The 13,548-nt window shown below is 51.2% G+C and overlaps 1 protein-coding gene across 1 annotated transcript in view; it reads left to right on the top strand.

Moving 5' to 3' along the window:
• Nucleotides 1–13,548, top strand: part of RAE1 (ribonucleic acid export 1) — a 21,456-nt gene extending 7,908 nt beyond the window's left edge. The window contains exons 5-12 of the mRNA XM_080813900.1: nucleotides 2,898–2,984; nucleotides 3,907–3,993; nucleotides 4,124–4,195; nucleotides 5,583–5,690; nucleotides 8,623–8,729; nucleotides 8,812–8,887; nucleotides 9,418–9,612; nucleotides 12,418–13,548. Of these exons, the coding sequence (XP_080670026.1) occupies nucleotides 2,898–2,984; nucleotides 3,907–3,993; nucleotides 4,124–4,195; nucleotides 5,583–5,690; nucleotides 8,623–8,729; nucleotides 8,812–8,887; nucleotides 9,418–9,612; nucleotides 12,418–12,504 (819 nt within the window). The 3' untranslated portion in view covers nucleotides 12,505–13,548. The remainder of the gene's footprint in view (nucleotides 1–2,897; nucleotides 2,985–3,906; nucleotides 3,994–4,123; nucleotides 4,196–5,582; nucleotides 5,691–8,622; nucleotides 8,730–8,811; nucleotides 8,888–9,417; nucleotides 9,613–12,417) is intronic.

The raw sequence follows: 13,548 nt of genomic DNA, 5'->3' as shown, positions 1-13,548 counted from the left end.
GTGGCTGTTGGCATTTATAAAAACAAAGCCTATTTCCTTTCTCCAAGTTGTGTGTCATCTAATGGAGGAATCCAACTTGGTGATGAGGAGTTCTAGCTCAGTGAGCAGAGCTCCGAGATGGGCGGGGTGTCCTGGTGCTGGCTTGTAGGGAACACAGAAAGCAGCTGTGAATTTTGGGAGGGGTGCTGTGAAGTCCTCACCAAGGAGACGAGTTGAACTGAATCTTAGAAGAGAAGCAAGCCGGGTGCCTGGGTGGCTCAGTGGATTAAAGCCTCTGCCTTCGGCTCAGGTCATGATCCCAGGGTCCTGGGATCGAGGCCCGAATCGGGCTCTCTGCTCAGTGGGGAGCCTGCTTCCTTCTCTCTCTGCCTGCCTCTCTGCCTACTTGGGATCTCTGTCTGTCAAATAAATAAATAAAAATCTTAAAAAAAAACAAAAAAAAGCGAGCCGCATGCCTGTAACTCTTTGGGCTTTGTGTCATCCAGCCCAGGTGCAAGTTCAGATTGGGGCTCCAGCTTCCTGGCATTTTGACTTTGTCAGGTTACTTAATCTCCCTGTATTTGTTTCCTCCTTTGTAAAATGAAGGTAATAATAATTACAGCAGATGGCATTTATTTAGGGAAGTAATTATCAGGCTCTCCTAGGGCGCTAAAGCCCTGGGGATATAGTGAAAAGGGAAGTAGGCAAAGTGGACAAATACCACATTCATGGAACTCCTGATCTGTCAGGACAGACAGACAGAACTGCAGATGGTAGAACTCTGTGGCAGCGAGACTGCATCTACATAAAGTGACTAGCACAGGCTTAGTTGACAGACTTGTCGGAGGGAACGTGGTTAATGGCTGAGTCTAGGCCCAGACCCAGACCTTCCTGGCTCCAGAGCCCAGGTGCTGGACCGCCTCCCTCAAGGCTTCCGGGAAGGGGAGTGGGCTAGTGTGGGAGGTGGGAAGAGCCGTAGGGAGAGGAAGCTACACATGTGACAATAGCACAGAAGCACAAAAGAGCCAGATACCTTTGAGGCATAAAACCCAAACTTGGTGGAGATGATTTCTTGGGCGCTGTAGGGACATGGCTTGCTGTGTAGCCATAGCAAGGCGGGGGGCGGGGGGGCGGGGAGCAGCTGGCTGGAGAGCGCTTGTAAATACCCTTTCTCTGCCCTGGCCTTTTGACTGATGAGCCTCCCTGTCTGCACGGCCTCGGATCAGGCATGCCGCTGCTCCGTGGTGCCAGCTGCAGCTGGTAGGATGGGCATTTTATAATGACATCAAGAGCCAGTGTGTCGCTCAGTCGCAGGGTAGCCCACGACATACATGGGTATCCTTCTAAGGATTTATGGAGTTACCCTTACAACTCTCCTGATCAAAAAGCAGATTTTGTCTTTTCTTTCAGTTAGAGAACTGGTGAGTTTTATGGGAAGACATTTTTGCTAAGGAAGGATGGCAGTAAATCTTTGAACTTTGGAACCAGAGATGAGATAATTTAGGTCACTGGTCAGCAGACTATAGCCCATGGGCCAGATATATGGCCCAGTGTCTATTTTTGTAAATAAAGTTTTATTGGCACACAGCCACGCTCATTCATATAGGTAACGTGTGTGGCTGCTTTCAAGCTATTATGATAGTTATGGAGTTGCAGCAGAGACCTGTAAAGACTAAAATACTCAGTAGATGGCCCTTTCCGAAGAAATTTGCTAACCACTGGCCTAGACTTCCATTTAGTTTTTTCTCTTTCTAAAAATTACCTTATGCTGCTTCATGTATGACCAGTTTATGAGTTTTATATTTAAATATTTTTAAGACCACTACACAATGATTGCTAATTTGTTAAGCTGTTCTATAGTTTCCGTAGGACCAGTGACTATTGAAAATTAGTGTAGTTTTATGGTGTGCACTTTAGAATGCTATTAGAGACGTAGCCGAACAAGCGCGTGCTGATAGTAGATGCATGTGCGTATGCAGAGAGAGTGATGCTCTAACTGCGGCAGAGTGTTCACCACTGGTGATTCTGGGTGCAGGGTTTATAGCTGATCATTGTTTCATTCTTGCAACTTAAGATCAAAAAAAGGCTTGAAATTGGGGTGCCTGGGTGACTCGGTTAAGCTTCTGCCTTTGGCTTGGGTCATAGTCCCAGGGTCCTGGCATCAAGCATCAGGTTGGGCTTTCTTCTCGACGGAGGGCTGGCCTCTCCCTTTTCCACTGCCTGCTGCTTTGCCTGCTGTGTGCTTGCTCTTCCTCTGTTGAGTAAGTAAAAATCTTTAAAAAAAAAAAAAAAAAAAAAAAGGCTTGGGACACCCGGGTGGCTCAGTTGGTTGAGCAGCTGCCTTCGGCTTGGGTCGTGATCCTGGCGTCCTGGGATCAAATCCCATATCGAGCTCCTTGCTCAGCAGGGAGCCTGCTTCTCCCTCTGCCTCTGCCTGCCACTCTGCCTGTGCTCACTCACTCTGACAAATAAATAAATAAAATCTTTAAAAAAAAAAAAAGGGGGGCTTGGAGTTAACCAGAGCAAGAAAAAATTGTGTAGGTGGCCCCCGGTACTATATGTGATGCAGGATTTGCAAAAACTACTTTTGGAAGGAAGTCAGTGGCCCCTGAGAAAGGAGTGGGTCAGGGGCAGGAGTCTTCATTTTCCCTTTATAACTTCCTATGCTGTTTGTTTTTTTTTTTTTTTTTTATCCTGTTAATTTGGTATCTCTTAGAAAAATTAATCAGTAATAAAGAAATAGAGCGAAAAATGTGTTTCGTATATGACAGTGGAGTTTATAATACACTGGCCCCCAAATAACTAGAAAAATGAAAATTGCAAAACAAAGCCTGCCTCAAGATGATCAACCTAACATACAGATAGAAATTGTATATTTTTTTTTCTAGAATGACAGATTTTTTTGATTTTTCTTTTAGGATGGGAGCAAAGTATTTACAGCATCATGTGATAAAACTGCCAAAATGTGGGACCTCAACAGCAATCAAGCAATACAGATTGCACAGGTAATAAACACTGAGCTCCAGAAAGGCTGGTGCCTGGGGTGGTGATGAATTTTAAATTCTAATTCTCTAGTATAGAAAACTGCAGTTGACTCTACCAAATCAGTTAGACTTAAGCTTTCCAGAAACCTCTTTAGCATCAGAGTAACACGAAGGTAATAACCATTCTTACTCCTACTGGCGTTTCACAGGTGGTCTGTCATGGGTCTTCCGTATGTGTGTAGGTGAGGGGGGCGTCCTAAGGAGTTAGTGCCATCAAAGCCTGTAAAAGACAGATGTTACAGGTGGGCCACAACATTCATGTGTTTGACGTTCTGACAGCCATGTGTGGCTTGCCTTTTACTAGCTGCATTTGGACACTGGTCCACTGGACGACTATTTATTGAACGCCTGCTCCGTGCCAGGCACTGCCCATAGGGGTACACCCCCCCGGAGCTTTTAGTCTACCAGGAGCAGCAGGCGCAAAGGGCGGAAGTAATGAAGCTCAGAAAAGCAAGACCCAAAGGGTCCGACCTGGTTGGGAAGGACCTCTTGACCCAAAACCATTTTCAGAAAGACCTTGCTTACTCTGGGCTCCCAGTATGTGTGACTGTGTGCTGGAAGCATCTCTTTGATCTCTTCATTCACGCCACCTGAGTCAATAGATAAAACTGTCCTAGTTATTTCTGAATATTTCCCTGGGGAGGGGCTTACTTTTACCCTCATTATAGGTAAAATAAAATTAATGTTTGTCAGGATGGAAAGTAGCTATACGTTCTTAGGTGAAATTGAGTGTCAGCGGTCTTTAGGAAGGGCTTATATCCTTTGGTGTTTGGTAGGACCTCAGTATTTCAGTTTGTGCCTTCTCTTTGAGTTTCCAGAACTAAAGGTGCTTAGCATGTAGTTACATTTATCTTGACCTGTTTTGATTTTGTCTTCTTGCAAGCACGATGCCCCTGTGAAGACCATACACTGGATCAAAGCGCCCAACTACAGCTGTGTGATGACCGGGAGCTGGGACAAGACTCTGAAGGTTTGATACACCAGTGAGGGTGGGCTGCATGGCCTGGCCAGGAGTGACGTGAATTCTTATACTGTTGGGACCATAGCTCTGAAATGGTCACTTACTGGGTGTTTTTTGTTTTGTTTTGTTTTAATTTTAGTTTTGGGATACACGATCATCAAATCCTATGATGGTTTTGCAGCTCCCTGAAAGATGTTACTGTGCCGATGTGGTAAGGAATTTCTAACTTCCTATCTATCCTTTTAAGAGAAATAACAGATTTTTTACCTTGTGATATCTTGTCATTAGAGAGTGATCTAAAAATCCCTCTAACTTGAATATTGAATACACAGAAGATGTAGTTCCGATTTCCTCAGCTACCTTAAATCGGGAGATTTTTGTGCTGCATTTGTCCCCAAATACTAAATACTGGTTGTCAAGTTTTTTTGTCATTTGTTATTTGAAGATGTTCGGGAGCCGCGTACCATGCGTATATAACAGTCACTGTTACGTAGGAAAGTGGGCACCGACTGTGTGGTGTGGTGTTGGATCTTTGGGGACTGAGTGGAAGAGAAACTGAAGAACTTTCTCTCTCTATTTGATTATAAGTCTTTTTTTTTTAAGATTTTATCCATTCATTTGACAGGGAGAGAGAGAGGGAACCCAAGCAGGGGGAGCAGCAGTCGGAGAGGGGGAAGCAGGCTCCCCACTGAGCAGGGAGCCCACTGTGGGGCTCGATCCCAGGACCCTGGGATCACGACTGTAGCCGAAGGCAGACGCCTAACCATCTGAGCCACCTGGGTGCCCCAGTTTGGTTTTAAGTCTTAGTTTTGTGCTAACAGCCAGTAATTCCACTTTTAGGAATTTATCATGAGAAAAATAAAGACGCAGATGGTCTTTGTTCTGTATAATGTAATGAAAGCTTGAATGTGGCCTGATGAGCCAACAAGACCACTGCGGTTAAATGAGCTCATTTGTGGGGATATTGGACAGCAGCTGCTGGTATTGTTGCACAACACGCCTCGCATGAGGGTATAAAGTACACAGGAGTGGACGTGCGCACATATGCGTGCATGATGCTCACACGAGCCCCAGAGGAGAACGCAGCATGTTAATGGCAGTCAGTCTTTGGAAGGGTGGTGTAGGTGCTCTTCATTTCTTCTCTATTCCTCCGTATTTTTTAAAAATAATCCTGTGTTGGGATGCCTGGGTGGCTCAGTTGGTTGAGCGACTGCTTCGGCTCAGGTCATGATCCCGGAGTCCCGGGATCGAGTCCCGCATTGGGCTCCCAGCTCCATGAGGAGTCTGCTTCTCCCTCTGATCTTCTCCCCTGTCATTCTCTCTCTATCAAATAAATAAATAAAATCTTAAAAAAAATAAAATAATAAAAATAATCCTGTATAAAAAAAATTAGGCTTTTAAAAATGCATGTTTTACTTTGAAATAATTATTGCCCTAGGTTTTCATGAAGAGTATTGTGGTATCATTGGATTTTTAAACTTAAGAAAACTCAGACTTATTTTTCTGAGTCTAAAAACACGGATCTGATATTTTGGTATTAAAAGAAAATAACACTTTCCTTCGTTTTAAACATGTCTTTGCTTTCCTCTGTTCCCTAGATCTACCCTATGGCCGTGGTGGCCACTGCAGAGAGAGGACTGATTGTCTACCAGTTAGAGAACCAACCATCCGAGTTCAGGAGGATAGAGTCTCCACTGAAGCATCAGGCGAGTCACCTGTCCGGTCAGGAAACACGTGCTTACTGTGTGTCGTATGCAGTTCAGGGCCCATGTGGGCAGTACCGATGTGCTTTCCGACACCGAGAAGTGTTTTCGAAGGGGTCATTTTAAGGATACAGGCGCACATATGTTGTGAGCAGATACTGTCCAGCCCTGGAGGAGCCTGACTTCTCTGTCATCTCGCTGCTGTATACAGCTGTGGGCCTCCGCGGATGGGCTCCGTCGGGTCCTAGAGCCCAGCCTCAGCTCTGCCTTCGCGGGGCCAACACGCCACCAGGCTTCTCCCTGCAGTCTCCCCGCTGCCACAGACTCTTAGATTTTCTTCACTCTCTTCTCACTCCTAGGCTCTCCCTCCTCTAGCCTTTGTCTCAGCAGATCAGCTCAGCTCCTACTCAGAGAACATCGTGGTGGGGAACTGCTTGTCTTCTTCCTGGGGAATCTAGGAGTCTGCCTGCGCCCGTGTCTTTCCCTGCCTTACTCCTGCCAGTTAGGCGAGGTCTGTGCTCTGTGAAAGCCCGTGTTGTGGTGGGGCTCTGTGGTTGACCTTCCCCCAACGCCCCCTCCCCCAGCACCACTAGCACGGACTAGTGCTCCGGTCTCATTCATTCTCGAAAACACTCTTGCCCTACACCCTCCGATGCCACTTGGACCCTTTTCCTTTGCAGTGAAGCATCTCACGTGAGCTTTCTTGGTTTCCTTACTTCCCACTCCTTTCTCACCCGATTCCGTTGAGGCTGCTGCCCCCATGACTCCACGGATACTCTTTTTGCCTTGGCCACCGATGGCTTCCTCATCCATAATTCCAGTGGACGCTGAGCAGCCCTCATCTTCGCTTAGCAGAGCAGCATTCACCACTGTTCTTACCTGTTCTTAAACACCCTGTCCCTGGCCTCCGTACTGCCCCCCTCTTACCCTCTGCCTCTCTGGTGGCTGCTTTGTCTTCCTTGCCAGTTCTCGCTGCATGTTGGGGTTCCCCAGGCCTCTGCCCTTGCCGGCCGCCTTCTCTACTGAAGCAGAATCTCATCCCTGTCCTTACTGTCATGTAGGCATGCCTTGTGGGCGGGGGACCGAGATCCCCAAAAGACCTCGTCTCTGGGATCCCTAGAGGGACACCCACGGTCTGACAGCTCCTTTGCATGTCTCCCGGCATCTCAGCCCAGCAGTATCTCACACCAAACCTGGGACCACTTTCTGCAGGTCTTGAGATGTTACCTCTCGTCAGGCTTCTCCCTGGCTGCTTTCCCCAAGACTGTGTGTGTACATATATGTCTTAACAGAGCTATGCATACAGGTTTTACATATCCTGTCTCGTGTTGCCCGCTAGAATGTAAATCCGGGGGAGGCAGGGATTTCTGTTTGTTGCCTCATCGCCAGCTCCTGGGACCAGGGCCGATGCATAGAAGTTTTCTGCAAATGTTTGCTGAGTGAACAAACAGCCTTAACCTGCGCCTGCCTGCCGCCCTCAGCCGCCTCTTCCCCGTGTGCTCTGCATCTCAGGAGACGGGACCCCCGCCTGCTCTTGTCTGAGCTGGAAATCTGGAAGTCATCCTTGATCTGCTCCCCTCCTTTTCTCCTGTCTCACTGGTCTCCAGGTTCCCTTCTGCTCTGCGGGTGTTTTGGAATCTGTTCATTTTGCTCCTTTCCTCCTGCCTCATCTAATCCGAGTCCCTTGCGTAACTAAGAGCTTAGATCTTGGCCCTCCTTTGGTCCGCTCCTCATGAAGGGGTCAGGGAGCTCTTACAATGGCACATCTGACTTTCCCACGCCTGTGCTTAAAAACCCAGCACCGACTCCTCATTTCCCTTTGGGTAAATCCCAGATTCCTTGACAAAACCTAGCGTGACTGCCTTCGCTTCTTGCTGCCTGCGCCAGGCATCCTGGCCTTTCATTTGCCGAGGCAGGGCCTCAGCGTTTGCATAGGGCCACTGTGTGGTTGTGTTCTTGTAAACGGTGCCCCCAGGGGTGTGCAGTTCCTGGTCTCTGTGCTGAGCATGGGAGGCACAGTCATGGTTCCTGGTGACTTACAGGCTTTTGCCTCTTTTCATTAATGTTTTTTCCACTCACAAAAGTAATGGGCTGTTGTTCAAAAAAGCAAATAGTATAGAAATAGAGGCAGCATGTTTTTTTCCATTTACTTAGGGAACTTGTGAGCTTTAGCAAGCGTCGCAGTAACAGAAACTGCTCTCTCTCTCCATCTTCTGTGGCCAGGCTCTGACCCTGCCCCCATGCTTCCTGAACTCCTCACGGAAGAGAAGACTTCAGGTTGGGTGGGGTGGGTGGTCCCCTGGAGGAGTCCAGGTTGTCAGACCGGAAGGTGGGAGTGAGCACCCAGGCCCTGGCCTCTGCCCCTGGCGGCTGGGTCCCGAGACTAGGTTAGGTCAGGCGCAGCGTGTTGCTTCTGCGTAGTGTGGTCACAGTTTAGAAAGTCCTGGCCACGTCCACTGTCCCACGTGACCTTTGTTTCCCTGTGATCACCGGGCAGATGCTGTTTCCCTTCTCTATGGGGGGAAGCAGAGGCCCAGAAACATCGGGCGAGTTGCTGCAGGGTGTCCACCTGGTTAGTGGTGGGCTGTGAATCGGGCCAGCTCTGGAATAGGACCTGGCGGGCTTCCGGGGGGCATGTGCGCTGCTGGGGGGACGGCAGGGCCCTTGTGGGGATGGAGGCCAAGCGGGGGCAGACATAGTGTGTGCTCTGCAGTTTGTTCGTAAAGTCTCAAGGCTGAGTACAGGTAGTTTCTCAAAAGGTAGAAAATACTGCTTGGTAGAGAACTAGAAATTAGGTGCCACATTTGTATAATGTGTTTCTGGTTCTTCTGAAACCCAAAAATGAGGTGGACGTTATGTACCTTCACTTGGTTATGAAGTCTTGTATCTTACTTTGTGATAACGTCCTGTGTTTTTTTTTTCTTTCAAATCATAGCATCGGTGTGTGGCTATTTTTAAAGACAAACAGAACAAGCCAACTGGTTTCGCCCTGGGAAGCATCGAGGGGAGGGTTGCTATTCACTACATCAACCCCCCAAATCCGTAAGTGGGCTCGGTTCACTTGGTGAATTTTCACTTGAGACTTTTTCAGGATGGAAAGCTCATTTGAGCCTTTGCTTTTCAGCGCCAAAGATAACTTTACCTTCAAATGTCACCGCTCGAACGGAACCAATACCTCAGCTCCTCAGGACATCTATGCGGTATGTTTTTAGAAACTTCAACTTTGAGATTTAGAAACTAGACTTGGAGGTGGGTGGCTGAGTCATTACGGGCCAGGAAAGCTCCCACTGTCATCGTGCGTGTTCACGGGCAGAGAATGATGGCTTACATTGTAGATGCTGGTTTTCTGTTTTTGTGACACGTTGGCCATCTTTGCTGTCTGTGTGCCGCTGCCGAGTGCAAGCGGACGGCTCCCTCGGGGGCCTTCCCTCTCCTGAGCACTGCCCGGCCGCGCAGACGCTTAGCTGAAACTGAGAAAGAAAAGGCGCTTTCCTGAGGCCCACTGCTTGGCGTCCTGGCTGGCTACATACTTGTTAACTTCTGCTGCCTTGTGTTCATAACAAGGAACGTGATTCGGTTCTGGGCTGCCAGTGGATTCCGGAAGCACAGCTAGTTTCTCCATGCTCCGCGGGCGGCCTTCTGTTTCCAGAGTGAAGCAGGAGGCGTGTCGGTACAACCTGGTTTCTCTTCCCTCCTCCACTGCTCATCGTGTGCGTGTGAATCCTTGTAGGTAAATGGGATCGCGTTCCATCCTGTCCACGGCACGCTTGCCACTGTAGGGTCGGATGGCAGATTCAGCTTTTGGGACAAAGATGCCAGAACGAAACTAAAAACTTCCGAACAGCTAGACCAGCCGATAGCGGCTTGCTGCTTCAATCACAACGGAAACATATTCGCCTACGCCTCCAGCTACGACTGGTCAAAGGTGAGCATCCCCAGGCCTGCCGGGCGCAGAAGGCCTGGGCTTGAGTTGTGACTCTTCTCTGGACCTGCCGAGGTCACCGTCCCGTCCCTGCAAAGGGACATAGCCGGCCTTCCTCACAAGGTGTGGGGACTCAGTCATACCTGTGGAGCCTTTTCCCTGGGAACCTGCCCCTGGGAAGGGTCTGGTCATTGTAAGGCCAGAAGCAGAGAGACTCCGGGAGGCTCCGAGTCCGTCAGGGAGGCCCAGGGTGGGGGTCAGAGAGTGAGGGGGCGCGGTGGGGTAAGGTCTTGAGGCTTTCGCTGGAGAAATTGCTTCTTTTTTTATTATCTGGGAGAGGGGGTTAGGGGCCGACAGGGTCGTGGCTGCATTTTTGGGGCTTCCCAGCGTGGTGGTAAGAGGAGCAGACTCGGGACTGGGGCTCCAGACCGCTGGCTCACAGCCCCCGTGTTAGCTTCTCAGCAGCTGGGTCTCCTGGATCGTTTGTTCATTTTTCTCGTGCCACCCCCAACCCCCTCTCCGCAGCAGCCTTCCAGATTTTTCCTTGCTCTGCCCTTGCTGCCCAGGTTCCCGACTGGTGAGGTCGCCGGCCTCACCCAGAAAGGCTTTGCCCTCCTCAGTGTCTTTCCCTTTCAGCCGCTCACGTGCCCGTCTGCCCTGCCTCCCGCCCCACACTCCCTGGCGCCCCTCCATTCTCTCCTCCTGCGAGCACCTTCTCTGCCTGCCCACCGGCTCCTCGTCCGTCTGTCAGACACACCGGCGCCTGCGGCCGTGCCAGGGCTGTTGCTGAGAACCCTTGTTCTCCCCGACCGACGACCGCGGCAGCGGGGTTGGCACCTGCTAGACCTGCTAGGTCCTTCGGCTGCCTCCTGGGGGCCGCCCCTCCCTGTCAGCTCTGAGCCGACTGGTTCGTCTTGGGGTTCTCCCAACGCAAACCAGTGACCCTTCAGTCTCTGACTTGGTTCCCGAGCTCGCCCTCCACTTCCCTCCCAGCATCCCCGCCCCGGCTGTGTGAACGCGCCGCATGCCCGGAGCGCCTTCCCTCGGGAGGTGACGGCCTGTGACTCCGCCCGCGCGCGCTCTAGCCTCCAGGCTCGCCGCCTCTCCTGGGTCCCCCTTTGAGTCCGTCACTTTCCGCTCACTGGGCGTCTCGGCGTCACCTTTGGTTCTCTCTTTCTCAGAAGAGCGGAGCGGTCGGCCGTGTCTGGTGGCTTTAGCGGCAGTACCCCTGCCTGCCCGGCCTCCGCACCCGAGCCCCCTCCCGCCGGGGCTGTGCTGATGAGGGCCGGGCAGCGGAGCGGTGTTTCTGGAAGCCGCTTTGCCGAGGTGCCCCAGGGGTGCAGTGCTCATGCGCGGTAGGCGCGTTCAGTGTCTGTCTGTACCCAGCAAACCACCGCCACAGCCCAGATAACCTTGTTGTTTAAGATAACAGTTTTAGCTCCCCCAGAAGTTTCCATGTGTATTGCCGTCATCCTGCCCCCGACACACGCGACCCTCAACCTGCTTCCTGTCATCGTAGATGAGCTTGCGTCTTCCAGAACTTCATGTCAGAAGAGTCCCGCGCTACGTGCTCTCTCTGGCGTGGCTGCTTTCACCCCGTGTAGGGTTTGTGGCGTCCGCCCCGGCGTTGAGTGGCCCCGCTGCCAGGCGGTCCGTGGGGCCGGTGCGCCATGTGTGTCCGTCCGTCTGTGGCAGCCACGTGTGCGGTTTTTGCAAAGGATGCCCGGTCCGGTCCTGCCGAGCTGGGGCTGGAGCAGGCTGTGGCCGGGACCTTGGCTCTCCACACGGGGCCTGCCCTGGTCCACGTGCCCAGGCCCCACCCCCCTCCCTGCCCCCCGCCCGGTGCCGCTTAGGGCGCTGCGTGGTGTGGGCACTGGCGAACTGGAGTGGGCTGGGAGAGGAAGGTGTGTCGCTGTGAGCACTGCTCAGGACGAAGCCGTCCGGACGGTTAATGTCCGCTTACGCTTGGAGTTACTTAAGTCGTAATGTTTTTCACTTAAAAAGAGTTGCTTTGCGAATTTCACACTGTTCCTGGTTTAAGGACAGTTCTCTTGGGCCTGAAATTGCGATTACAGGGGATGAAAGGTATGAGGTGGCTGCGACGGTCCTCTGACACCTGACGTGCCCGCTGCTCTGCCGTGCCCACCGCCCCCTCCGCTGTCCTGTCCCTGCGGATGCCCCTTAGAGCTTCTGAGGCTGCTGTTACTCTTCCCTGGAGGATGATGTTTGAAGGCCTGAGTTCGCCCTTCACGGTCCCTCTTAGTCCATCCTGGTCCCGATTTCCAGGCTCCCCGAGACTCGCCCGGCTCCCCTCCCGCCTCCCCACGGAGGGCAGACCCACTGACCACCGCATGTACTTGCACTTCTCTCTGGGTCCGTGTGGGCCGGCTCGTCCTGGCCCTTGCCCTTGGCCCCGGAAAGGCGTGGAGCAGACGTCTCCTCTCCTAAGAAACCTCACGTCGGAGCCGCTCGTCCGCCCCCCGGAGGCCTTGCTCTTGCGGCGGTTGTACAGGCATTGAGGTGGGGAGGGTTAACCAGGCTTAGCTCCGGAAGACGCCTAAGAGATCATGCCTCTGAGTGGGTCCCCGAAGACAGATTTCCACCAAGTCCTTAACCTTTCCTCTGAAACCAGAGTTTAAATTTGTTTACCATTTTGGCTTTTCTGTCCCTCCATAGGCCTGTTTTGTTCTCCCAGATACGTTATTTTGTGTACGTAGCACGGGACTTGGCATATACAAAGTGCCCACAAAATGCTGATTTTTACTCTTTAATGATAAGATTGTTGTGTGTGTTTTTCTCCCCCCTTAGGGACACGAATTTTATAATCCCCAAAAGAAAAATTACATTTTCCTGCGTAATGCAGCCGAAGAGCTAAAACCCAGGAATAAGAAGTAGTGGCCGGAGACTTCTGGGTTGTCCAGAGTTGTTTCCTCTCCACTCTGCCTCGTCTTTGTACGGATTCGGGTCCCAGTGTTTGGTAGGTTGTCAGCCCTGGATGTGGACTCAAGCCCTGGAGAAAACAGTGTCCTCGAGCAGCAGTCAGGAGCCCCGCCGGCCACGATGACTGTCTGTCTGTCCGTTCCACTGCCTGTTACAGATTTCTTCTGTGACTCCACGGGGACTGAAATGATTCTAGAAGTTAGATTCCTGTGGGCGACTGCCACGTATTTTGCCGTTCTTCATTCAGCTGTGTATGTGTTCGAGAACATTGGGAAACATCCTATGAGCGCTGTACTGTATTTTGTAATAAAATATTTTGAAGATTCCCTACTAAGCTCCCTTTGTGTGTCTCTCCCCCTGCCTGCCCCCTAAGCTCTGAAGTGGCCATCCTGTCCCACAGCGTCTTGGGTTTTGATTTGTGATTGGAGCCGCCCTTGGGGACATGCAGTAGCCTTGCCCCTTCGAGAGGGCATCCTGAGCTGTGCCTGCCGCATGGAGCGCATAGTGGTAGCGGCGAGCACAGGCCGGCAGAGGCTGGATGTGTGTTTCTCTTGCTTCCTTCGTGCCATCTTTAACCTCCCCAGTGGTGTTTGGCTCTGCTGGGCAGAGGTCCCCATGGCCGGAGTGGGGCCTGCCCCATGTGCCGAGGGGCAGGCCTTTGTGCACAAGCCCCAGTGGGTGATGTTTGTGTGGCCTTCAGGTTAGGACCCGAGCCCCCCCGTCCCCGGTGCTGTTCAGTTGTGCCCCAGTACTGGTAGCTATTTTTATTCCGTGTCATTGAGAATTCTTGATTGGTAAGTATCCGAAATGAAATTCAGCTTAACATTTGACTTTTGGGTCTGTTGTTGTGTTTTTACCCTGTGATCCCAAATGCTGCTTACGCTTTACTGTTCGGGGCTGGTACGTAAACTTGCTGAGTTTGGAAATCTGCCTTTGACAATGTTGTAAGTTGTGTTTGCCTTCTCGTGAAAAGCAATGAAAATAAAATTTTCTACTGGA

Source organism: Martes martes (genome assembly GCF_963455335.1).
Source record: "Martes martes genome assembly, chromosome: 9".
Taxonomy (NCBI): Eukaryota; Metazoa; Chordata; class Mammalia; order Carnivora; family Mustelidae; genus Martes; species Martes martes.
The sequence above is the reverse complement of the archived record's forward strand: the minus strand, read 5'-3'. Positions and strand labels throughout refer to the sequence as shown.